This window comes from Leopardus geoffroyi, chromosome D2, assembly GCF_018350155.1.
Source record: "Leopardus geoffroyi isolate Oge1 chromosome D2, O.geoffroyi_Oge1_pat1.0, whole genome shotgun sequence".
Taxonomy (NCBI): domain Eukaryota; kingdom Metazoa; phylum Chordata; class Mammalia; order Carnivora; family Felidae; genus Leopardus; species Leopardus geoffroyi.
In genome coordinates, this window is record NC_059334.1 from 73,898,889 (window position 1) to 73,926,321 (window position 27,433).

The 27,433-nt window shown below is 51.7% G+C and overlaps 1 protein-coding gene across 2 annotated transcripts in view; it reads right to left on the minus strand.

The window, feature by feature from the left end:
* HSPA12A (heat shock protein family A (Hsp70) member 12A) overlaps nucleotides 1-27,433 on the minus strand; it is a 168,119-nt gene that overhangs the window by 33,811 nt on the left and 106,875 nt on the right. For both annotated transcript variants that reach the window (XM_045439079.1, XM_045439080.1), the window contains 2 exons: nucleotides 1,860-1,945; nucleotides 222-349 (listed from right to left, as the gene is read on the minus strand). In XM_045439079.1, coding sequence (XP_045295035.1) covers nucleotides 222-349; nucleotides 1,860-1,945 — 214 coding nt within the window. The remainder of the gene's footprint in view (nucleotides 1-221; nucleotides 350-1,859; nucleotides 1,946-27,433) is intronic.

The window sequence follows — 27,433 nt, forward strand, 5'->3', positions numbered from 1 at the left end:
CAGACCAGGAACCTGGAGCCCAGAGATAAGAGTGGTTTACCCAAAGGGGCACAGGGGTCTTGGGCTGAGCTGGGCCACAATCCAGGACCCGCCTACTAAGTGCCACTCACCTGCTCCTTAAACTAACTCCCTTCCCCTCCCCCAGGTCCGCCCCCAAGTGTCCACAGGTGCACAGACCGGTGCCTGCACTTGGCCCTCCCCGCCCATACCACAGCACTCACCTCATCACGTGGATACATTCTGGCTCCTTGGTGAAGCTGTAGGCATAGCCACTGGACGTGGTTCCAAAGTCAACGGCCACCACCACGAGAAATGTCTGCTGTTCCGAGACATTCGGGTCAGCGTCATTCTGCAGATACACCAAGTTAAGGTGTGGGGGTTGGGAGTGGCGGTGGCCCAGCCTGGCTTTCAGGAGGATACGCCGGGGTTGGGGGGGGGGTTGTGCCCAGTTGTGCCCCCCACTACAGACAGAATTCTGGCTCAAGTGTGCCGCACGGTGAGCCCTATGGAGAAGGTAGGCCAGCCTCAGCCCCCCACCCGGGTAGTTCAGGGAGGAATGGAGCTGTCCCTGAGTGGAGGGCCAAGCTGACAGGGTGAAGTCACTCGCCTAGAGCTTGCCCCCACCCCCTTTATCGACTGCTTATGACCATGACAAATTATGGAAGTTTCGCCATCCAGTCCGGAAGCCCAGGGGTTCCTTGACTGACACAATCTTCCCCTCACTGCCTTCCCCTCGTTCCTGTGCAGACCTCCAGACACTGCCCGCCCAGAATATTCTCTGCCAGCTGTGGCCTGGGCACACCCAGGCGAGCACTCCATCTGCTCAGGTGTGTTGTGAGTGGCAATAAGGCTTTGCATGCCAGGGCCCCTCGCCATGTGATCCTGGCAAGTCCTGTCCCCTCGGGGACCAGAGATGTTCCTCAACATTAAGCAAGCGGGTCAGGCCACTCCAGCTTTCCAAACCATTTTTTTTTTTTTTTTGAACATGTAGACTTTTTTATATGTCCACAGAGCTCCACATTAGAAACCAATACATTTGGGGTTTGAAATGCATTGTTTAGAGCAGGGGGTGAGATTCCCCGCCCCTCTGCCCCTCTGGCCTCTCCCCACTGACCCCCATCCCCACACACCCCAAGGTGACCCTGAGCTCTTACAGGAGCCCTCAGGGTGCAGAGTTTGCAAACCTGCCATACGAGGGCCCAGCCATAGGTGGCCAGCTTCCCGGGTCCCCCAGGACCGAGGGAGTTCCAGGACGCTGAATAAGGTAAAACGCAGATGGTTCCAGGAAAATCAGGACAGGCTGGTACCCAGGAAGCTACCCCTCCCCTGGTACTTTTCTCTGGTCGGCTAGGCTACGTGTGGGCCCCTTGAAGAGCTGCCTCAAAATATCCATCTTTTCAGTGAGGGGTCAGGTGGGAGCAAATGCCCAGTCTCCAGCCCCCTCGCTGTTCAGATCTTCTCTCTGGGGCCGGCTGTGCGAGAAGCAAGCCCAGCCACACGCGTGTGGACACGGCAGTGAACTGTAGCAACTGCATTTCACTGGAGCACCGGCCAGATGCGGCTGCTCCCTTCCGGAAGGACACCTCACCACCTCTGGGCCCTCGATCTTTAAAGGGTTGCTCCCGCCCTGCCTGGTACCCACCCAGGCCAAGAGCTCCAGAAGCACCAGTCACACTCTAGAAAGCCTTTCCAGGCCCAGGGTGGGGAAGGGGCTGGGTGGGCTCCCGAGGCTGGTACCAGGACAATGTAATCTCCACCCATGAATGTGAGGGGCTGCCCAGCAGCCTGTCTCGTGAGGGCACATCCAGAAACCAAAGATAATCAGCACATATCCGCACACATACATACGCATTTCTTACCACAATGTGGGAAGGGGACAATGGCGTTATTCCCGTGTCCCCCAGACTCCGGGCCGGAGATGAATATGCAGACGTGGGGGCTGTTTCTGAAAGGAAAGACAAATGTACTTAGAAGTGGCACGGGCTGACCCAGGGGGCAGAAGCGAGCTGCCTGGCTTTGCTGCTACAGATGCTACTGCCCCCCAGAAAGCCAGCTAACGTCGTAGGCAAGGCTGAACCCGGCCATGAACGTAGAGTGTCTGTTCTGGCACCCCCTCGTATGTGGTATTTAAAACTTGGCCAGATGAAACGTTCTTCTTCTCCCAGTGGCCACCAGGCCTCTCACCGCGTGCCTCCCCCAACCCCCACTTAGCAGAGATGCTGCCCAATCCCCACGTGGCCTCATCTCCAGGCTTGCGCCCTCTGAAGAGCTGGTTCTTAAGCCAGGCACCATGACAGGCCAAACCTGCAGCCACCTGTGCAAACTTCTGTGTACCAGGTTTTTTGAAAGAGTATCCACAACCCTCAGGTTCCCTACCCAACCCCATAGACCAACAAGCCCCCTTATAGGAACATAGGACAGGACTGCAGCTTCCGGGAGGAACTTCCTTGCTTGGTGGACACGTCCCCTCCTCCCTCCCTCCAGCATGAGGCCGCATCACAACATGGGGAACTCATCTCTCTTCGGCGATACTGAAGGTCTTTGACATTCAATAAGAAAAACCACAGGGGCGCCCGGGTGGCTCAGTCGGTTAAGCAGCCGACTTTGGCTCAGGTCATGATCTCACGGTTCATGAGTTTGAGCCCCGCGTGGGGCTCTGTGCTGACAGCTCGGAGCCTGGAGCCTGTTTCAGCTTCTGTGTCTCCCTCTCTCTCTGCCCCTCGCCTGCTCACGCTCTGTCTCTCTCTGTCTCTCAAAAATGAATAAACGTTAACAAATTAAAAAAGAAAAAAGAAAAACCACAGCAGAATGACAGGTGGATCAGCATACCTAGACCCTGCACGTGGGGCCCCATAAGGTCAAACCAGAGAAGAGCCCAGAGCAAAGCAGACAAACGTCATTTTGTTGATTGCCCTGCTCCTCTCACAATTATTCCGGTGCTGCCGTTTGTCCTGACACCTTGCGAGAGCCCAGTGGCTCTCCCCCAGGAATGAGCGCCCAGGGAGAAGTCACACTGTCCCCGCTGGAAGCCCCACACTGCTCTCCCTGCCCGCCACCGAGGACCCACAGGGCCAGCAGCGGAGCAGGGACGGTAGGCTCCCACCCTGGTGACAACGGCCGACCCTGAGCGCCTTCCAATACCAGGTGTTATCTGGGGTGCTCTGCGAATACTCCCCATCTAGCAGCACACAGCCTGATACCCGGCAGGAAAAAAAAATGGGTACTTGGCTAAAACAATACTTGTGGTCAAGGAAACCCAGAGGGTGTGAGGTGTCTGACAGAGCCTAGATGCTTCTACGGGAGGACAGGCGTGGTTCCATCTGCTTCTGCTGCCAAGTCACTTGGGTTAATCCCACACACTCACTGATTTTTGGTTTTTTTCCTGCTTGGTGAGAACTCAAATAGCATCACTACAGCAGGTGCCAAATGGGCTGAGGGAATGAAACGAATCATGCAAGAGTGAATGTGAGGCTTCAGATCTGCACAGCCACCTCCGCTCGCTGCAGGCATACGGTCCCCCTCCTCCTGAGGAGCCTCCAATTCCAACCCCTGGGAGACACGTGCAGAAGCCAGTAAGGACAGAGGCCGAAAGAGCTGGTGGGCGAAAGGGCTTCACCAGCCATTTCTCCAAAGAAGACAAATGGTCAAGAAGCACGTGAAAAGATGTCTCGCATCACCGGTTCGTGGAGACACGCGAATCCAAACCACCATGCGCTAACTGCTTCACGCCCACCAAGATGGCTGCGATAAAAAAAAGAAAAAAAAAGAAAGGAATAACAAATGTCGGCAAGAAACTGGGGCCCAAGGGGCGCCTGGGTGGCGCAGTCGGTTAAGCGTCCGACTTCAGCCAGGTCACGATCTCGCGGTCCGTGAGTTCGAGCCCTGCGTCAGGCTCTGGGCTGATGGCTCAGAGCCTGGAGCCTGTTTCCGATTCTGTGTCTCCCTCTCTCTCTGCCCCTCCCCCGTTCATGCTCTCTCTCTGTCCCCAAAAAAATAAATAAACGTTGAAAAAAAAAAAAGAAACTGGGGCCCTTGTAGCTACCTGGGAGTGCAAAATGGTACAGCTGCTCCGGAAAACAGCATAGCGGATCCTCAAAAAGTCAAATATAGGAATTGCCGTAGGACACAGCAATCCTACTCCTGGGTGCCTACCCCAAAGATCTGAAAACAGGGATTCAAGCTGGTATGTGCATGTTCACTGTGATGTTATTCGCAATCGCCAGAAAGTGGAAACAAGCCAAGCACCCGTGAACAGAGGAGTCAACAAAATGTGACATGGCCATGCCATGAAATATTCTGCGGCTGTAAAAAGGAATGGAATTCTTGTACACGTTGTAACATGGATGGACCAAGAAAACACTGCGCCGAGTAAAATACGCTGGACGCAAGAGGACAAATATTGTGTAATTCTACTTGTATGAAATATCTAGAGCAGGCAAGTTCATAGAGACAAACAGTAGATCAGAAGTTACCAGGGGTTGGCGGTGGGGGGGAGGAAGGAATGGGGAGTGCAGAGTTTCTATTTTGAGTGATGAGCAAGGTTTGAAAATAGTGGCGATGGTGGTTGCACAACACTGTGGATGCAATTAATTCCCTTGATGGGTACGCTTAAAAAATGTTAAAATGGCAAATTTTATGTTCTATATACTTTATCACAATAAACATGTTCTCATTAAAAAGAAAAAACCAACGCAACTTGCTCATCTTAGAAAGCAATTTCTGATTCCTGTTAGCACCCATGGGTTGGTGCTCTTGAAAAGAGAAGGGAGACATAAGCCAGGCTCCTGGCCCAGCCTGCGAAAGTCCACCTGCTTTGTTAATCTCCCGGCCAAGGGCACCCCCTTCCATAAAACGGGGGAATCCTGCCTCTGCGCCAGGGAGCCCAGCCAGATGGGCCTTCCCGCCTGTCGGCGAGAAGTCTGCCCTGCCCATGGCCCCTTGGGCAGCCTACAGAGATGCCATCCAGCACTGGGAGCCACCTTCTCTCCACCTGCTACCTGCAAAGCCCGCGGCCGTGTGTCCACATTTGCACAGAAGGTCTTAGAAGATACCAAATGTCTAATGGCCCAGTAAATCTGCTGTTGGCAATTAGCAAACAAGCTATTATCTACAGACAAACCATCCACCCCGCTGTCTGCTTGGTTCTAATTATCCCATCACTCAGCTCTTCCCAGCGCATGTCCCACTGACTTGCAAAAGAGCATGTGTTGGGCCACACGTTGAACACATGCCTTGGGCCCCCAGAGGACTCCAGGATACGTGAGGACAAGACACAAGGATTTTTTTGGTTCTCCCTGTCCCTCCCCCCACCCAATTCCTTGCAGGTTACTCACCCGGGCCTCAGGGCAATTGAATTTCATGGACTTTCTCCATCAGAAATGAAATCGCAGCTGTACCATGTGATGATGTAAAACTGATTTGCATAGAAGGCATGGAGAAGTAACATTTTTATAGCTGCATCCATATCATGCACGCCCACATCTATAGGTTTGCACAACCCAAACCCAAGATTATTCACCAGTTTAAGGTATACCAATCCAGCACGGGAGTACGCAAAGCCTGCAGTGACATTACTGTCTTATTTTTTAGGATGTCCAAGTGGTGTTCAAAAATTTGTGGGGAAAAGAATATGGAAAAGCCTACTGCAGGTCCTGAGGGGTATGGGGAATTTCCAGCGTGTTAATGATCTTAACCAAGCTGGAAAGCTCTTGTTCAATGGGTAAGTAATTAGGAATAAACAGAATGGGGTCAATGGAATATTATTTATTTTTTTTTAATTTTTTTATTACATTTCTTGATCTTTGAGAGGCAGAGAAAGACAGAGCATGAGTGGGGGAGGGGCAGAGAGAGGGGGGGGGACACAGAATCTGAAGCAGGCTCCAGGCTCTGAGCTGTCAGGACAGAGCCCGACGCGGGGCTTGAACTCGCGAGCCATGAGACCATGACCTGAGCCGAAGTCGGATGCACAACCGACTGAGCCACCCAGGTGCCCCAATGGAATATTATTGATCTATGGGTATGTGACAGATCTGAGATAAAAGTTGATATATGGAATATCTATATGCACAAGGCACCTGCTGAGCGTCCTGGCTACTGCTTATACATAGGCCATAATCCACAGCAGGAAACGCCAACCATCACTAATTATGGACCTGTTTGTGCTTCTCCATAAAGCCACAACACTAACACCTGCCCCGTGAATATGCCCACCTACATAAGAGTCCAGCACGGTACACACAGAAGGCCTTGAGCCCATTGGGAACAGAAAAGCAAGGCAGAGCTAAATGGAGATTTTCAGAGTGCAGCCTTGGGGGACAGAAAGGAAGCTGATGGAAACAGAATTGACACCCATCTGTGGAGGCAGGGAGAAGAAACTGGCAAACCAGAGATTAAAGAAGAATACTCCACCAGGAAGTGTCATCAAGGGCAGAGCTGAGGGACCTGAGACGTTAAAGACACACTCCACCGTTGCAGCTACATTAGACACTCGCAGTATCTTCCACTCCAAGCACTAAGTCGTCACCCTGAAATGCGGTAACACAGAGGGAGTTGATGACTTCACATCACAGAATCAGCAAAACACTGAATACTGCAAGAATGCAGACAATCAGCCACAGACCTATGGTAAGCTGAGGGTGAAGAGACCCTGAAGCTTTCCAGCAGAGCAAGAGAAATTGCCGGGTTTCCTTTGCTATTAGTTTCAAACAATTTAAGGTCACTTCTGTCTTGTGTATTTGCTATGCAATTTTTTTTTTTAGTTTGTGTGAATACAAAAATAAGTTGATAAGGGTGTTTCTAGGTTCACTCAACCTGGGACTCATCTCCCAACACATTCTTCAACCAAGTCACGTTTAAGATAATGTTTATGGCAAAGAGGTATAGATAAAGAAATGAAAATATCTTTGCAGCAAAGTAGAGGCTATAAATAAGTAAAAATATGGCTCAACCCACAAGTCTCCTGCCACAGGATTTTCCTAGAACCCCAAACCAGACAGTGGAAGAGAAACTAATCGAATTTACTAGGTTAATACGAATCCCTTGCCTTAAGGGTGTGAGAATTAAGTCACAGATTTCATCGGGGTTCCTCCTATAAAATGCCAGACATGTAAAATTCAGACACATTTTTATTTGCTTCTGGCTCTAATGGCTTTAATCAAAGCAGATGTTCTTAAAATAAAAAATAGTCTGGATAAGAAAATGTCAAAGCCAGCCATAATTCATGAACTTGCTTGTCGTTTTTCCCTGCTGGAGACATTAGTCAGCAAATGGCCGTGAGCAGAATTGTAGGCTTTCTGAGATACATAAAATCAATGCTGCTCCATAAATACAACATAAAAAAAAAAAAAAAGACAGAACCCTAGGGCTGACTTTATTCTATAAGGCTGTAGGCTCATATGTGAAATGACAGGTGGTCTCAACAATGGTGACTCCCCAGCTTTTCCAAATAGACCTTCTTTCTAGTTTTCAGATTCATATATCTATCAAATGAATGTCAGTTTCAAGAGGATTTTTAAGGTCTAGTCCTTACAATTTACAAAATACAATAAATATTTTCATTTCTTTCCCCTCCTAGCTGTGCGATAACAGGTATTTGCTGACAATTGCCTAAAACCAGGCTATTTGTAAAAAGCTCTCCCTTTCTCTCTCTCCTTATATGCCTTCCCTGCACTGTCATCTTTGAAAATTGATCAGCTCAAGGTCATGGGTAGGTGACGGAAAAAAATCTTTTAAGAAGGAAAATAAAAAAAAATTTATTACCCTATAACAGGCTCCATGGCTAGCTGAACTAATGCATTATTACTGTAAGCTGAACTTCCATTTCAGTAAATAATTTATGGGGTTTCTTTTTTAATCACCATGGTTGATGTCCAGAGTAAATGGAAATTTTATTGGCATGGACTGGGAGACCCTCCTGGCTACAAAGAACTCTGAGTGTAAAATAGCTGCTCTCCAAACACTAAATAATAATTACGGAAATGAGTATTTACAGTGGCAGAAACCACAACACCGGGCACAGCCGAGAGAAGCAGGCTACACCAGGCCCATCCTGACACTGGGCACATCCTCCAATTATCTACCCCTTGGGATGGTTTAGGAGATGAGGTGCCCCAATGAGAGAGAACTGGAGGAACTGGATTTCCCCAGAGGCAGTGAGCCTCCCCAAGTCCCTGCGACCCCAGACCATGAGCAAGATGGTTCACATGCACATATGCATCTAGGTCACCACCGGGGGAGGTGAGGAAATGGTTCCTAGACCAACAGGTCTTCCTATTAACTGTCATGAATTATATCCAGCAACCTCACAGCCCTGACCCCTGGAACCTGACATTTGGAGGGGCTCCATCAGATCACCCCCTACATGGTATTAAATAATATTTCTGCTCATCTGGCTTCAGTTCCACAGACCTTGGGCTCATCTGAGCAGGGCCATGTTTCAATTCATCTCTGATTCTGCAGTTCTTTACATGTCACAGGCACTCAATATGTTGAGTAGGTGGATAGATGGATGGGTAGATGGGTGGGTGGGTGGGTGGGTGGATGGGTGGATGGATGGATGGATGGATAGATGGGTGGATACATAGGTAGGGGAATGGATGGATGGATGGATGGATGGATGGATGGATGGATGGAGAAATGGGTGGGTGGATGGCTAGATAGATGAACAGTTGGGTGGATGGATGGATATATGGAGGTATAAAAGGATGGGTAGTTAGATGGATAGATGGATGGGTGGATGGAAGGGTATGTTTATACCCGTGGATGGATGTTTATATGTATGCCCATAAGTGGACTCAGTTACTATCCACAGATTTGGAGGGATACAGAGGTCTTTTCCAACTGAGGCATTGACCCCTCTCCCCAAGTCATAATATTAATAATACATGTGTTGAGTTACTTCCAAAAATGTGGAATCAGCTCTCAAAGCACCCGGACCTGCCTCTCTCCTCAGACGTTCCCTTTGGTCATTGGAACCACCATAGTTTCCAGATAGGTTTCCTAGACTCCTGCCTCCTGTCTTACTGCATTCCCAAGCTGAGTCATTCCTGTGAGAGATTCTTAGCATCTTTCACATTCCCTTCCTCCTCTGCAACCACAACCTTGGTCCAGATCCTGCTGACATTCACCAGGGCTCCCGCCCAGCATCTCTCAGACTCCCTGCTCCAGGTCTGCCCCTTCAAAGTCATGCTCCCCTACAGGCAGAGCCATCCGGTCAAACTGAGGTCTGCCCATAGAACTCCACCACTGTCAGGTTCTTCGATTCCCAGACTCCACAAGATGGAAGTCTAGCACACTGCCAGCACCGGGCCCTTGGAAGTCTACCCCACCTCCCTCTGTGGCCTCTCCTCCTTCCATCGCCTCACCCCCTTCCCAGCCATATCAAACCTTGTCACAGAGCCTGGATTATCTGCACTTGGTCCTGCCTCCATACTGTGCCCAGAGGACACCCTAATTCTGCAGTATCCTCCAAAAGTCAGCCCCCTCTGTTTGAGGGAGGAGAGTCTTCCTAGCGTTCTCAGCCAGGAGGAGAAAGGAACTTGTTCATCGGAACCTGGGGACCAACTGACAAAACCCAGACTGCTACGGGACAAGTGTCAGGTTTCTCCAAGAAGCGAATTACAAGGCAAACATACAGGAAAAGAGGGGAAACCTATAGATCAGAGAATCTCAGACTCGTGCATCAGAATCACCAAGAATGCTTGCCAAACAGATGGCCGGCCCGACCCCCGCCCCAAAGTTGCCACTCTGACAGGTCTGGGACAGCTGAGAACTTACATTTCTAATGAGTTTCACATCAACCTGATCAGCCCCAGAGATTGACTCCCATAGCTTAAAAGATGCGTAAGAGACATAGTAACTCCAGACACTGCAATGCGTGAACCTTTGCTGGATCATGATTCAAACGAACAACAAAGGGCAAGTAGAGGGAACAGACACATCACCAGCTCGGGCTGCGGGGCCAAGGGGCATGTCTCCTCAGAACCAAGACAGCTTAGGAACAGGAACAGCAAAGCCAGAGTTGGCTCTGTTGTTCACAGGAGAGCATTTGTAAGGGACACGAACGACTCCCGAGGGTGATACAGAATATGCGTAAGCGGGCGGCTGGAGAATGCAGAGGCACGTTGGCTCACCTCCCTCTGGACACACCTTCTCCCTCCGTGAAGTGGGGCTCCTCAGGGCCTCTATCACTACGTTTCGATAAACAAAGGACGTAATTCAGGAGAAACCCTCTGAAATAACAGCCCCCACTTGCCATCTGCTGAATTCCTTAATGGGGTCATACGTGCACGTACAGTTTCGACTCTAGGCTCTTGTATGAGTTTGTTCAAACTCACGTTATTCATTTGAAATTATTAGAAACGAACAGACCCAGAAACCTATCAGGAAAGCCATCACGCTACTCACGGAATGTGAATTTCATGCCAAGCTAAGAGCTTTATAGGTGTAGCTCATGAAACCCTGCTGTGCGAGTGGGGGCTGTGAGGCACTGTCATTATTCCCATTCCGTGGATGAGAAAAGTAAGGCCCAGAACGCTAAGGAGCCCACACTGTCAGGATGCCACGCAGCTCGACAGAGCTCTCCAGCTCTTACCCTGCCTGCCTGCACTACGCCCGATGTCAGGTCTCCGACAGGTGTCACTGCTCACGACAGGTGAAGCTACAAGGGAGATGTTAACATAAATCCCCATTTCACCGGTGAGCAGACAGTGAGGGGGAGGTCAGGCGGTCACGATCACAGGGCACTTCCGAGCCCTAGCTGGCGAGCTCTGCCTCCAGGCTCAGAAGACTGTGGGGCTCATGCTTCCTTGGGCTCTGAGGCCCGACAGTGCTCTCCATTTCTGAAAGCCGTTATTCTTCCAATCCAAAGATCACGGCGTGGGAGGGGCTGCTGACAACGCGGAAGTTAAACCTACAAGCTCAGGGTCAGGAAAGCTTGAGTTCAAATCCTAGTATGGCCACTCCCAAATGCACGATGTTGGGTGAGCTACTTAATTTCTCAAGAGCCTCAGTTTTCTCTCCTGGAAACTGGGGGGTGGGGGGTTCATGATGATGGCGATATATTTTATAGGGTCGCTACAAGGACGAAATGAAATAATCCCCATTAGCCCCGGTGCATGGCAAGCATTCAATGAATTATAGATGTTATTTATTATCACTACCATCATCATCATCATCATCATCAAATAGGTCCAATTGCTGTTGAGTAACGGGCCATGTGTCTCCACCAGGGGACAGGCGAGCGCCCACATACACAACGCACAAAGTCAGCGAACACTTTTGCTTTCAGTGGTGTCTCTCCAGGCTTGTTAATCAAGGATAAAAAGACCCACCGGACAGACGCTCGGCACATGGAAGCTTCAGGAAACCTCTTAGTGATGGGAAACAGTGCTGGTGCTGCCACGGGTGAGAGACTGTCTGGCCCCGGCTTCATTGCTCAGCCCATCTGCTCCCCCCAGAGGCACTTTCACAAGGATGGGGGAGAATCTGGGAAGCCACATGCCCCACTCCCACCAGGGAATTCAATGCGAGTTTTCCTGTTCTCTACGATGAAGCACGTTTCAAAACTGAACAGGTAAATGAAGAAGCTCTCCCACCCCAAGGAAAAGATTCCACGTGCCTGGGCCCCCGGAAGACCCCGGATTAGACTTCCCCAAGTTCTATCATGAACAGCCTTGGGACAGCTCAGTCTGCAGAGGCCACAGCACAGGGGTGCCGACTGCACCAAAGGGAAAGACAGAGGCAGTGCCATTCTGGCCCGTTGGTCTCACGCCGAGTGGAATATCTCCCCTCCTAAGCATTCACCATCTGTGCCTGGGGAGGGGGAAGGGAGAGGGGACTGGGAGGTGAGGGTGGGGGGAGACAGACAGCTGGCTCTCCCCCCACCCCTTCAGCTGAACCTTTGTCCATCTTCAGGCAGGAAGGGCTGCCCTTAGCGCATGTGCGCCCCCAGCTGGGGAACCTGAGCACAAACTTCCCATGCTCTGCCAGTGCCCTGAGAGCTGAGGCTTATGCTCATACATTACAGACCCCTCTGAAGAGCGCCTTAATAGAAGAGACAGTTTGCACGCTGCACAAAGGCACCTGCCTTGGGGGAGGGATGTCTCCCAAGCAGGGCTGCACCCATCCGTAGGTAGGGGTGCCATGTTCTTACCACAAAGGTGCCATCCCAAGCCATGAAATGAAGGGCTTTTTCCAATTTTCACACCCAGAGCAGATCTTTTACTAATTCATCTCAAAGTACTATAAAAGTACTTAATAGTCAAACAAGAAAGGAAATACCTCATAAGGTACTGAGTTCCCCATCACAAGAGGGGTTCAAGCTAAGGTCAAGAACCACTTACTAGCAGAAGAATAACAAAAGGTCAAAAAACGGGGAGCACGTAGGAACAGACGGTATAGATTCATGCACGCCCTCACTATCCATCAGGAGCTAAGGAGCTGTGTTGCAGTGTGGTTAAGTACGGGGCGGCGGGGGGGTGGGGGGGGACTGGTCTAAATCCCAGCTGGGTTACTTACTGGTCTTGGTGGATCCAGCTGTGTCCACCCAAAATCCATTTCTCTCTTCTTAACTAACCCCCAATTCTACATGACGAGCCAGGGGGTGGAGGAAGGGGGACCTTTCCCCAGCCCCAGGGTCGATCCTGAGTAATCTAAATCAATCATGGCAAACCTCTTCCCCTTGCCAATGACAGAAGTGGAAATGGGTTTGTGACCCGTAGTTTTGGCTCATGGAGCACGAAGGAAAGTCAGCTGGGGGGGCCTCTGGGAAAAAAAAAATTCTTACTCTAAAGACAGTGCCCAGGAGAAGAGTCATGGGCATGTAGAAACAAAAAACCAACACCTGTGGGTACCATCTTGCCACCACCACCAAAATAACCCCCATCCGTTCTTGAGGGGGTCCATGAGCTGCCAAATCAGCCTGCCTTGGAGCTTGCTGGACTTCCGGACTTTCCATTCTGAGTCATAATTAATTTCCTTTTTTCTGGAGACAAGATAAAGGCAGGTCTTTCATGCCTTGCAGCTAAAAACCGATGCATAGCTGTGCAACCTTAAACAAGTTACTAACCTCCTCCGTGGCTTGGTTTTCCCTCTGTATTAAATAGGATAATAATAACCCTTACCTCTCAGGATTAATGAGGATTAAATGGGAATAATGCAGGCAAAGGTTTTAACAAATGTAACAAATGTAACAAATAAATATTATTATTTATACAGGGTCTCATTTTATCCCCACAAACAACCCAGTGAGGTAGAAAACAGGTTGTTGTTAGCCCCATTTAACAGCCGAGGAAACCATGGCACAGAGAGGTTAAGCATCTTCCTGAAAGCACACAGCAGTAAGTGCCTGTCTCCAATGCCCGAGATCCTTCCCTCCGTGACATTCCAGCCTCGATGAGGTTCCAGGACTCTGTGATTGGCCAGAGTCTGTGCCCTGGGCAGCTAGGGGCACGGCACCGCGAACACTGAGAGCCGTGGAGGGAGTAGAAATGAGGGGGGACTGCAAATGGGCATGAGTTTCTTTTCGGGGCAATGAAAACACTCTGGGATTTGACAGAGGCGACAGTTGCACAACCGTGGGGATATACTAACAGCCACTGAACTGTATACTTTAAAATGGTGAACTTTATGACAGGTTCATTTTTGTATGATGTGAATCTCAAAAAAAATCAAAGAGGGGCGCCTGGGTGGCTCAGTCGGTGAAGCGTCCGACTTCAGCTCAGGTCACGATCTCGCGGTCCGTGAGTTCGAGCCCCGCGTCGGGCTCTGGGCTGATGGCTCGGAGCCTGGAGCCTGCTTCCGATTCTGTGTCTCCCTCTCTCTCTGCCCCTTCCCCATTCATGCTCTGTCTCTCTCTGTCTCAAAAATAAAATAAACGTTTAAAAAAAAAAAAATCAAAGAGCTGGTGGAAAGCACTCTGTAAGGAAAATTGTCCCCTGTCCCGCCTGTACTCAGGAGCGCAGCCTTCCTCCCTGGAAGCAGACATCAGTCACTCCCACCCACCCTGGCCGCCGCTCCCTCCCGCCCTCCCTCCGACCCTGGGCAGCCACCAACCTCTCTGCCTGGCAGTTTCCGGCAATTCCCTCGGAACTTGTCCAGTGGCAAAGCTGGCTGCCAGTCTCGGACTCTCCCAGCAGGCCGGGGCCAACAGCTGGCTCTGGCCTGTCCCCAGGCACCCTGAGCTCTGGCAACATGTGAACAGAGGCACAGAGCAGGGACGGTACCCCAGTCACCAGCTGTATTTTCACTTTTCCCCTAGATGCTCCGTAGCCGCCGGCTGGCCAGAGCTGAATGCCAAGCTCCTTCCTGACGGAGGGCTGCAGACACAGGACCTGGCAGTGCTTCCCCCCACAGACAGGCAGTTTCAAGGCATTCTGGAATAAATGCCAGAAGATGCCCAATACTCTGCAGCCGTAACCAGCCCTCTGCAGGAGTCACTGCCCCATCTTGTCGGGAGGGCAAGCTGCATCAGCATTAGAACATTCTTCTGTGTAATGACTTGTATGTACCACTGCCACTGAGCCAGGGTCCTGGGGCTGGCAGGTGTTCAGGAGCCTGCCTGAGAAATGGCTACTTCCAGAAGATAAAGAAAAAGAGAAGGCAAATGCCACAAGGGGCTCCGAAGAGCACCTGGGGAGGCCAAGTATGGACCATCCACTGCGGCCTGGACGGGGGCTCCCAAGGGGGTGACACATGGGAGGGAGCATCCCTGGATGCTGGACACCCTCAGGAACCAAATACCCTCTCAGCACGGGTGGCCCTGGCATCTGGACACAGAACATTCCTCACACAGTGGACAAACACTGCCATGTTAGCAGGCAGGAGAGAAAATCCTTTCAGAGACTTTTAAAGACTTTTTAAGTTTCGAATCCCTCATTCTTCCTTTTTTTTTTTTTTTTTTTTTAATACAAAACCTTCTTGGGGCGCCTGGGTGGCGCAGTCGGTTAAGCGTCCGACTTCAGCCAGGTCACGATCTCGCGGCCCGTGAGTTCGAGCCCCGCGTCAGGCTCTGGGCTGATGGCTCAGAGCCTGGAGCCTGTTTCCGATTCTGTGTCTCCCTCTCTCTCTCCCCCTCCCCCGTTCATGCTCTGTCTCTCTCTGTCCCAAAAATAAATAAACGTTGGAAAAAAAAAAAAACATACAAAACCTTCAATGACGGATTGACATTCTTACAAAGAAAGAATTAGTGAACTGGGTTAAGATATTGATTAACTTGAGACTTTGCCAAGCTAAGCAGGCATGGCAAAATTTCAAGAGAAACTACTCCTGCAAGGATTTAAAATAGAGTACCTGCTTCCAGGGTAGTAAAGGCAGACAAAAACAAAGAAAGAAAACCAATGAATAATTCCCCAAGGACCAGATGTGCTCAAAATCTTTTCCCAAGGAATAGAGAGGCCACGTAAAGGTACTTTCCGGGGAATGAGGTTTACTTCCTCAGGCTGCTCCACAGAGCAGGGGGGAAGCCCCAAGCCACAGGACCCAAGGTGTCTCCCAAAGCGTCTCACAGCCCACCTAACACCAAGCAGCTTTGATGAGGTGGGCGGAGCCTTAATATACTACATAAAGTACTTTATAGAATACGTGAATATACGACATGAATCCCCAGGAAACGATGCACGTTCTGTGTTTAGGGGCCACAGTGAGGCCACACAGATGGTCCTAGCTGCCCACACACCCTGGGGCATGCATGTTGTATGAGCACGAGTGGGCTTGAGGGCACTCGGCCTCCAGGACCCCTGGTCTAGCCGCTGCAGTGCCTGGGAGGCAAGAACCAAGGTCCAGGGAATGGGAATGGGACTTTGCACGCATTCTCTCTCTCTCTCTCTCACACACACACACACACACACACACACACACACACACACACCACCACCAACCACAGATGACCAACTGCCCAAGCTGGGGCTTAGGAAGGACTTCCAGGGCATCCATAAGCCCAGGTGGTCTGTCTGTGGCTTTTTATTACTGTTGTCCCACAGGCCTGTCCCTCCCAGGATGCAGGCCTGCCTGCTTCATTAAGCCCAACCCTGTGCATGGGCAGTCTCTCTGACTGCATTGTTATCTTTAACAGCTCCTTCTGGAACTCAATTAATCAACAGCCATCTCCTCTGCAGAGCAGAATGCTCCAGACACAGAGTGACCAGCCTGACTCCCCATAGGCACACCCCCACTGAGCCGGGAATGTCTGAGAGCAGGGCAGTGACCTGCCCTCTGGGGGGTGACCTCCGGGAGGAGCCCACAGGAATGCCTCAAACTGGGAAAAGTGGGAGCCGGTGAGAGGGACACCGGCACAGGTCTGCTCTCCTCGCCCTCATCTCCCTGCCTCTCTCTCTCCACAGACATAGTCCAGAAGGTCTTGATGATGTGGACCCAATTCTGAGGGCATTCTGGGTTAGCGAACAAGAAGACTTCCAGAAGCTAAATACGCAATGGGGAATTTCTACCCAAGCTGAACACATCCCTGTCCTGGGACCCAGAAGTGAGTGCACATACGAGCCCACGACAGGATCTGTTCCAGAATGTTCACAGTAGTATTTTTCATCATCGCCCAAAACTGGAAACAATCCAGACGTCCATCAGTAGGAGAATGGCTGAACCAAGTGTGGGATAGACGTACAATGAAACTACTCCACAGCACAATCACTTCAGCATTACCTGGGAAGTTCATCAACTAGGGCCCACGTGAAACAGTCCCCTTCCCCCCTCAAGGCCTGTGTGTGCGTGCCCATGCCGTCCTCTGCCCCATCCCCATCGGGCTGCCGTTGATCTTGTCTAGGGGACATCCATCATATGGGTATTTAATTCAGGAGACTCCAACTACAAGTTATCAGGCCAAAACAGGGTGAATGATTTCGATTTAAAAATTGTAATTAATAAAACTGTAAAATTCCATTTTTCACTCTTTATTAGACACCGTGGTAAAGTGCCACACGGGGATTGGGGTAGGCGAGGCAGCCCCAGGGTGGTGATGCTTGACTGGCATCTTCAAGGTCAAGTTTGCTGAGTGCACAAGATAGGGAGAGAATACCAGGCAAAGGGAACAGTGTGAGCAAAGGCAGAGAGGTGTGGAGGGCTTCCCAGAGGGCCCTGCCCTCTGCCTCCAGGCTGTTCCCCTGGATCAAGTCTATCCACCAATTTCATCAGGTTTACTCCAAGCCTCAAGCACCGACTGTGGCTCTCTATTGCCCTACATAACAGATCTAGCTTGTTAACCCATCAGATGCCTCCATCAGCCCCTCCCCACTGCTGCACAATCATTACTGTCCCCATAAACCCCCTCACCAGCTGGACTGTTGTTGGACATCTGGGAAGCCATCTGCCATCCTGCAGGCCTGGCTCACGCACCCGTCTGCAGGGAGAAAAGGCCCCGCTGCCCTTGCCCCACTCTGCCCCTGCTGTCCTTGCCACGGGAAGAGCTGACTCTCGTGGCTGCTCTCCAACCAGGCACAGCCCTGGGCTACTCTTCTGGGGTTGGGGATGGGATCCAACACCTGACGTTGGCCGGGCCTGGGAAGACACCTGGTTCCACCTTCACCAGCTCTGCCACAGACACAGCTGTCCGGGGCCTCAGTTTCCATGGCTGCAAAGCGGGTAATGACTATTCCCCCCTCATAGGGCTGTGTGAAGACTACAAGGGAAGACCTAGAAAAAAGTTCCAGCACTGAGCTGGAGACAGAGCAGGTGCTCAAGAAGCACAGGCTTGCCTGCTGTTTCAAGACCCAGAACACACATGTGCTGGCTGAGGTTTTCCACCTGAATCTCTACCCGAGGGCCACTAAGCCCCTTCCCTGGACCAGACAAGGTCCACAGCATCACGTATGCACCCCAGAAATCACTGCGGGCCAGCAGGGTGACCGTCAGCCTCCCCTCCCCGAGGCTGGCCAGGCTAACTCATGCTGTGTGTCCAGCCCCAGAATTTCCACCCAAGCTGAACGCATCCCTGCCCTGGGACCCAGCAAATCCGTGACGAGGATTCTACTCAAGAGAAGTGAGTGCGGATATGTGCCCACAAAAAGATCTGTTCCAGAATGTTCACAGCAGTTTTATTTTCCATAATCTTCAAAAACTGGAAACAATGCAAACATCCATCAACGGGAGGACGGGTGAACCAAGTGTGGTGCAGCCATACAATGAGAATAATCAGCAATAAAAAGGGAACAAAAGTATCAATACACCCAACAATGTGAATGAACCTCAAAAGCACGATTTTGGATAAAAACCCTGGACATGAAGGAGGATTCCATTCACATGAAGTTCAAGAACAAGTGCATCTAAAGTGAGGGGCGCCTGGGTGGCTCAGTCAGGTGAGCGTCTGACTTCGGCTCGGGTCATGATCTCACAGTTGATGGGTTCAAGCCCGCATCGGGCTCTATGCTGACAGTTCAGAGCCTGGAGCCTGCTTCGGATTCTGTATCTCCCTCTCTCTCTCTCCCTCTCTCTACCCTTCCCCCCTCATGCTCTGTCTCTCTCTCCAAAATAAATATTTAAAAAAAATTTTTTTTAAGTACACCTAAAGTGAAAGATGTCAGAACAATGGTTCCTCACCGGGTGGGTAGAGACTGCCTGAGACAAGGCACAAGGGAATGTTCTAGAGGGATGAAAATATCCTGTATCCTGCCCGGTGGGGTGGTTACACAGTGTCTCACCTTCCTATGGCTGCTGTGATAAATCTTTATTAACCTAGTGACCAAAAACCAGAGAGTTTTCTATGGTTTATTCACATTGTGAATGGTTCATTTTCTATGGTTCATCCACATTGTTGGGTTTATTGTTGGGCGTATGTTTTCTATGGCTGCTGTAATACATCTTTATTAACCTAGTGACCGAAAACCAGAGAGTTCTGGAGGTCTCAAGTCTGAAACGGGTCTCACTGGGCTAAAATCAAGGTCCTGGAGGCTCCAGAAAAAAAGCCATCTCCTTGCCTTTGCCAGCCTCTCGAGGACATCTGCATTCCTTGGCTTGTGTCCCCTTCCTCCATCTTCAAAGCCCGGAGCAAAGCATCTTCCAATCTCTGTCTCTGAGCCTCCGGCCTCCCTCTTTCACTTTTAAGGACCGTTGGGATTACACTGGGCCCACCCAGATAATCCAGGATAACCTCCTCTCCTCGGGACCCTGGATTGAATCACACCTGCCCCGCAAGGTAACATGCGGTGAGTGTTGCGGGAAAGCGGGACACGCACATCCCTGGAGGGCGCCCTTCAGCCTCCACACACACGCTGCACATGCATGTAAAGCTGTGCACTTAGCAGTCCGAAGCTTCACGGTATTTCCGATTACACCACCAATCACAACACTAAGGAGCAAACAAGGACGGCTCCGGGTGTCCTGTCCCAAGAACGACTTTGCAGGTACCCCTTCCCTTAATCCCACACCACCCTGCACCGGTGCCCGGCTTTACAGGAACTGAGGCGTGGCTGAGAGCAAACCTCTCTTGCAGCTGGCAGGAGACAAAGCTAATCGGAACCCGAGTCTGAGGACTCCAGAGCCCTGCTCCTTGAGGTCACCAAAGACCCCTGCTATGGGGGTCAGGAAGGCGGCACAAAGGAGAAAGGGTTTCCTTCCAGGCCCGCTTTTATTGAGATGTGGGTACAAGAATTTCCCCTAACTCTCCTCTGGGACCGGGGGGATGAGAAAAGAAAAGTCAAAGCAGAGTCGTGGAGCGATAGACGCTGCAAACCGGGAACCCCCCATCCAGAGGGGCAAAGACCGGACTTTTATGTGGAATCTCTCATTCCTTTCAATCATAGGCCAGGCGTTGAAACGGAATAGCAAACGTTTGTCCACAGGCCCCCAGCCTGCCACTGGCAGAGCCCAGACCGCCCCTCCCCTGCTCCTCCAGGCCGCCAGCAAGCAGCAGCCTCACCCCTGCAGGGCCTGTGGCACTTGCGCTGAACCTTCTGGAAGGAAGCCAAGGGGCTCCTGGGAGAAGGGACCCGTGGGCCCCTGGGGAAGACCACAGAGGCAGCTGTAATGAGGGCTCCTGACATCAGTGTGGCTTCCAGATGGGACAGGGGCCCTGCCCCCCAGTGAGCCTCTTCCCCTGCCCCCCGCCCAGGCACCTGCAAAGGAGAAGGGGCCAGGCCTATGTCCACCTGGGGGCCCCTGACCCCACACCAATATCTGGGTCCCGGGTCACCTTTATCCAGAATCTAGTCTAGCTATGTGGAGCCAGTCGCGGCTAAGAGCGGCTCGGCCAAGCAAGTCAGGACTCTAGGAGGAGAGAGTGAGGTTTACCGTCCAGCACCTCGCCATGCCTGCACGGAGCCCACACGGGGGGCTGCCCGGCCCATCCTGCTGCCAGGTGTTTGCTGCACGAGGAAGCAAAGCATCTTGGGGGTGGGGGCGAGGGATGTGAGGAAGCATGACAGAAACAATCCAGAACAAACATTTTTGAAGAACCCACACTTTGGGCTCAGAAACCAGCAGGCCCACCACTCTCTCCCTCCCACTCCTTAACCAAGGACCATAAACTTTGGAGACTCTGTGTCCTTGTTCATAAAGGGAGGACACTACCCACTGCCTCATAGTACTAGGTTCCATGAAGGCCCATCTACCAGCTTTGTCTTGCTATGCCTGGCAGTTCTGGAAGTCTGAGCACCAAGGGGGTTAATGGGGCTGACTCTGGACGTGGTTTCCTCTTTTCTTCCCTTGGATTACATTTTCCTTTTTTTTTTTTTCTTTCTTTTTTTTAACGTTTATTTATTTTTGAGACAGAGAGAGACAGAGCATGAACAGGGAGGGGCAGAGAGAGAGGGAGACACAGATTCGGACGCAGGCTCCAGGCTCTGAGCTGTCAGCACAGAGCCCGACGCGGGGCTCGAACTCACGGACCGCGAGATCGTGACCCGAGCCAAAGTCGGACGCTCAACCCACTGAGCCACCCAGGCGCCCCCTTGGATTACATTTTCCTTGATGGACATGTGATGATCTTGTCACGAGAAACAAAGTTACCTTTCGCTCACTCAGTACCTGCCCAGGACAGCAGCTGGGGACAGAGGAGAGGGTTGGGCAGGGTGGGGTGAGCAGAGTGTGGGGCTGGCTTGCAGGCATCACTGCTTGCACCCCCGCCCCGGGGTGCCCCTGCCTGCTCCTCTCTTTCCTACACCAGAACCCCAACCTCCACCAGCTCCCCGTGATCACCGGGCTCCCACCTCCGGTGGGGGGGGGGGTGGTCAGCTCTCCCCCTGGCAAATCTCTCCAGCAGCCCCATGGGGTAGGCTTTATTTCTCAGCTCCATCCCACAGAGGAGGAAACAGAAGCTCAGGGACATTTCCAAGGCTGCCCAAGGCCTCCGCAGAGCTGAGACTGGAGCCCAGACCTAAACGCACCTGCAGTTCTACATGGACCCCCAGACGGAAGCGCAAGGGACCTGGCCTGGAATGGGGGTCTTGAACTGCCTTGGCCTTGGCCTCCTCCAGGCCTGGGAGTGGAGCTACACTTAATGGGGGTCACCTCTGGCTTCAATACTCAACACCGCCCAATGTCCCCAAATGTGCCCTGCCTGAAGTGGGCCATCCTGGTGCTGAGGCAGGAATCCTGCAGGGTCGGGGGGGAAGAGGGTGGGGGGGGGGGGTCTCTGTTTGGCTCCTAGGCCTCACCCTGGGCTCTGATGACCTGGCTCTACCGCTGGGCTCCGACCTTTCCAACCAGCACGGCCCGAGGCTTTAATCATTTACATCTGGTCAGAGTCCCGGTGTTCAGTTGCCAAATCTGAGCACAAGCCTGGAGCTGGCAGTGCCCAGGAGATGACCACACACCCCCCTGTGGGTTCTGAGCCCTGAGGCTTTGGGGGAAGCGGGCAGGGAGGGTCCCCTTGAGTTCTAAGCACAGTCACAGATGGAAACCAATTTGCAAATTCTGAGAGGGAAACCGGTTGGTTGTAAGCTGGGGCTGGGGAGCTGGGTGAGGGAGGAGCTCTTCGGGCAGAAGGAGGTGAAGGTCTGGGGACGGGAAATCCCAGACTGCTCCTCAATGAGGCACAGGATAAGCGGGGGGCCATCCCTCTGCCGCCGTCATCGTATTTTGGGCTTCTGTGTTTGCTTTGAAGTTTATTGCAATCTCATTGCTATTTTTCATTAGAAACTGTCCCTGCCCTCCAACCCCCACAGTAAGATTTTCGAGGAGCAATTTTAACAGAACCCCAGCTGCATTCTTCAGTGCGTCTGTATTCTCACGAGGCCTTACTCTACAGGAAGACATGTCCATTACATAACTCAGTGAGGAAGTCTGTGTTGCCATATGAATATGAATTCAATGCACAAGGTATAGATACAAATAACAAGTGGGCCACAGTGCATTCCTACTGCTCCACGATAAATCCCATCCTGCTGGCTTCTCTTCCTTCCAAAGTAGCCCAGGCTCCGTCCCCCAGCATGTGGTGCTTTGGAATTTCACAAGCAAACGTTCAGGAAGACCCAAGGAGTACAGCATTAGGGCAGAATCAGCGTCTCTGACCAGCCAGATTCTTGTGGGTTCATGTCTGAATGAACCATATGAACCACAAGAGAAGACCTACCAGAAGCTTCTAACATCTCTTAGTCTTTATCTTCCCCTGTCTCTGTCTCCCTTCCTCTCTACCTCTGTTACTCCCTCTCTCCCCATGCATACGCATACATGAATACTTACACATGCATATGTACGTACACACACACACACACACACACACACGCACAGCAGCCTCTCCCAAGATGAATCTAACAGGACCCGGCAAGGCTCCAGAAGTATCAGGTCTCCGCTGGGTCTACAGCACCTCTGATCGCTGTCTTCCTTATGACTGGCCCCTAGAAGCCTGGTGCCCTAGGTCAGACCACCCCCTGCTTCCCAAACCCTTCCCCGGGTACCCCTGCCACCGTCACACACAAGCTAGGTACTGCCACCCCAGTAGCCGTATCCTCAGCCTCCCCCCGTCCCCAGTATCCCAGCCCAGACAAGCAGAGTTTTAGTTTGCTCTAAGGGACAGCATGACCCTATTCTGCCACTAGGTCACTGTGTGCTATTGAGGTCACTGCCACTTTCTAGGAGGCTGGCTCACAGAATGCTGAAAGCCTCTACTCGCACCCATTTCTGTCTCTGATCACGAGGCCACAGTGATGCCTGATAAAGACCCAAAGGTACAGAGCACCCCCTCACATCTCTACCAATCCCTTGTTCCACGGTGCTTCAACTTACCAACCAGTAAACCTCCCTCCCAAAGTGCCTAACATAGCATTATGAAGTTATTTTGCCACCGAAACTTTAAGTATTTTTTAAGTTATTTAGTTATTTTGAGAGAGAGAGAGAGCGAGCAAGTGGACAGGGGCAGAGAGACAGGGAGAGAGAGAATCCCAGGCAGGCTCCACACGGTCAGTGCAGAGCCCAATGCGGGGCTCAAACCCACAAGCCCCATGAACCACAAACCCACAAGATCATGACCTGAGCCAAAGTCAGACGTGTAACTACCTGAGCGACCCGTGCGCCCCTGAAATGCTTTTTATTAAACCTATTATCTGCTATTATATTTGAGTCATAAAAGAAAGGAAAATAGGACCTCATCGGTTATCTGTTGCTATTAAGAATGAGAAAGTTTCCCATAGGCCGTTCATCTACTCTCTGCCTGCACAGCCCTCACCTAGGAACCACCTACTGTGGATGACTTACTCAGTTACTAGCACCATAACGGTCTGTAAGAGGCAATTACTCCCTGACCACAGGACAGTACTCCCCCCAGCTCCTCCCCTCTCCCAGCAAGTGACCCCAGCCCCTGGCCCGGGGTAACAGTTCCAGGGACAGGTCATAATCATGCCTGGACCTAGGGGCCTCCCCTGGGAATCTGGACTGGCGCGAGAAAGACTGGGGCACCCATAAAGTGGGCCTGCAGGGAGAGAGGGACAGGCCACAAGCAGAGTAAAGCAGAAGAGATCGGGATGGGGAGGGGGGAGAACCCCAAGCTCCCGGTGCTTTCCCTCCTAGAGCCGGCACGGAGGGAGTTCCAGGAGCCATCCTGGGATCCTGTACAAAATCTCCTTTTGGCTTCCTCTAACTAGAAAACGTACAGTTACCTGAAACTAAAAGCCCTACTTAACACTGGCACAAAAAATAGGCAACCACCAGTGTCGGTGGAGGAACTATGCAAGCGAACAGAGAAGGCGGCGCCTGGGGCTCGACCGACCGTTCAGGACTCTCACTCAGGGCACTCGGACGGCACACTTTACTCCTCTACCTTAAACGTTACCTCTTCAAACACTGAAATGTAACTCCCGCAGGGAGGGACAAGTCTTTAAGTGACGGATGGCAAAGCGGTGTAGACCCCCTGCTGTCTCCGATTGGGAGGGGCTGGCTGGACTGACGGATTAAGAAGGATTCTCAGACCACCCTGGGTTCAGTTGGGAAGTGTGCAGAGGGAGCCAGCCGACCTGGATTCTTACGCTGGCCTTGCCCAGTATCTGGGAGCAGTCTCCTCAGCCCTCCCTGACCTCAGTTTCCCCATCTGTAAAGCGAGAGGGCAGGCCCAGCCCCGACATGTGGCCGACCAGCTCCCACTTGGCTGTCAATGCCACCTATGGGCTCTGTTTCCTCAACAACTTCTATCTCCGCTTCGGGAACAGGACTTCTGACGTTTGTGCTGTAAACAGTTTCTTATCCCAACCGGCAGAGATGGCCCCTCAGGGTCAAGGAGAAAAGGAAAATAAGGGAAGGAAGTGACCAGAGGAATTTAGCCTTTAGCCCATGGAAACCTGGGGACAAACAAGGAGGCCGGCCTGTGGCCTCCGAGGCCGCAGACCCGAGCACTGGCACCTACACCATCCGTGTCCCACACCGGAAACGGGAATCTGTGCCCGGTCACAGGGAAACCCACAAGACCGCAGGGCCTTTTTGTTTTTATGTTTGTTTACTTTTGACAGACAAAGGGAGCATGAGCGGGAGAGGTGCGGACAGAGTGGGAGGGAGGGGATCCAAAGCAGGCTCTGCCCTGACAGCACAGAGCCCGACGCGGGGCTCGAACCCGCGGAACCGTGAAATCATGACCTGCGCCGAAGTCGGCCACTCAACCGACTGAGCCCCCCAGGCGCCCCCACGGGGTCTTATTTACGAAACACCGAAGGCAACAAGGAGGATCCTTTTAGTGCCAGTTTATGGGGAACAACTGACACAGGCAAAACCCACTTGCCGCTGAGATGTCAGGGTGCTCAGTGGTTCCACCCGACAGAACTCACTACCTTCCCAGAGCCTCTGGGTCCTGACGGCAAAAACGGAACACAGTAAGCAAAACTGCTCGAAAAACATACCAAACATCTGAGAAGCAAAACAGTCACAAAAGTCCAGCTAGTATACTCCAAAACGAGGTGCAGACACGAGAGGGACCTCTTCCAGTGGGCCGAACCGTTTGAGGCCCCGCTCTGTAACAGGGCAAATATATATATTTTTTTACGCTTATTTATTTATTTTAAGAGAAAGAAAGCGTGAGTGGAGGAGGGGCAGAGAGGAAAAAAAAGAGAAAGAATCCCAAGTAGGCCCCATGCTTTCTGCACAGAGCCCAACACGGGGCTCGATCCCACAAGGAGACAGTGGCCTGAGCTGAAATCACGAGTCAGATGCTTAACTGACTGAGCCACCCAGGAGCCCCTGGGGCAGACAATTTTAAGCGGGCACTCATCCTGCAGCAAACAGACATACAAGCGTTTCTGCCACAATGTGGCGTGTTTTCCTGGAAATCTTCCCCTTCTGCAAAATCGCACGCTCAAAATAATAGGATTCATGGGAAAGACGGGGTGGTGCAGGTCGCTCAAGACTTACAGGACCTTGTCACTTGAGGCTTTCCCAAAATAGTCATGGCTCTAGCAATACCCTAGCAGAGTAAGCCGCACCAGCCCCTGGACCCAAAGCCCCAGTGGGTCAGTCGTTGACTGGTGCTTCTCCTTTGAGATGATGGGCCTCAGGGTCACTCGCTTCTTTTGCTTTTTAATTTTTTTTAACATTTATTGTTTGAGAGACAGAGAGAGACGAAGCGTGAGCAGGCGAGGGGCAGAGAGAGAGGGAGACACAGAATCCAAAGCAGACCCCCGGCTGCGAGCTCTCAGCACAGAGCCCGCCGCGGGGCTCAAACCCACCAACCGCGAGATCATGACTGAGTCAGAGTCAGGTGCTTAACCGACTGAGCCACCCAGGTGGCCCAGGGTCACTCACTTCCTACAGAGACCATTCTCACCCCAATCAAAAACCCTACCCAGGGTGTCACCTGTATACACTGTGTTCTCACAACGCAATGCCTTCCAGTCCCTTCCCTGGTCCTCTCAGCTTCTCCCTTCAGCCTGAGGGGGGTGGGGGCCGAAAGATACTAAAACGGCCATAACTTGTACTAAAGGAAGGTGCACCTGTAGACTTTTAGCATTTTTTTTTAAATTCCGTCCTATTTCTCTTCCTTCATGAGAAAGCCCATCCCCATCTATCGAAACACAAACACGCTGGGAAAAACTGTCAGTGAGCCAACACAACTTCCCCGCACAACATCCTTTCCCCGTTCGTCAATCATGGAGACACGAGCTGTACAGACCAACAACCAAGTAATTGCAAGTGTAAGATAACCGGGAGTTGCTTTCCAGATAATTCGACCGTGAGTCACATCTGATTTACAACAGGCGGACTTCTGGACCCTACACATTCACAGAAAGTTGTAACAAGTGAGCGAATCCAGCCTGCGAGCTGCTTTCACACATAATGCCATTCTTTACAGTGTGTACTTTTGTCATTTTACTCAAACTGACTCGGAGGCAAAGTAGCCACCAATTCTTGGCAGCCCGTCCCACGAAGGGGTGGACCTCGTTCTCCACCCCTTGTATCTGGTGGGCCTCGAGACCTGCTTTGACCACTGGAAGGAGTCAGCACACAACTTCTCAAGAGGCCTTCCTTGCAACCTCCTGTCCTTCATCCTCTTGTTGTCCTGAGACCACCATGTAACGAAGCCCAAGCCAGCTCCTTGAGAATAAAAGACCAAGTGGAGGAAGGAGTCCAGCCGACAGCCAGCACCAACCCCTATGCTCATGAGCGAGACCGTCTCGGACCCTGCAGCCCAGTGGAGGCGGCAGATGGCTGCAGTCACGAGCGACCCCAGGCAAGACGAGCAAAAGGAGCATATAGCACAGAACCATGAGCAAATAAAACGGCTACCGTTTTGACCCACTAAATTCTGGGGTGCTTTGTTACGTAGCAAACACAAATACAATGTGACGCTCTGTAGACATTTCACTTATTCTTTAATATTTTAATCATTTTCCCACTGGGTAACCAGTAAATCTTTTTACTGAGGTCTCAGTGATTTCACAGGTCCCCGAGAAGGGGGTAAACCAATCCCCAAAGTGGCAGTGTGCCCAAGGACCCTACCAGGATTGATTAAAAGCCAAGGGAGGGGAGGTGTCTGGGTGGCGCAGTCGATTAAGTGTCTGACTTCAGCTCAGGTCAT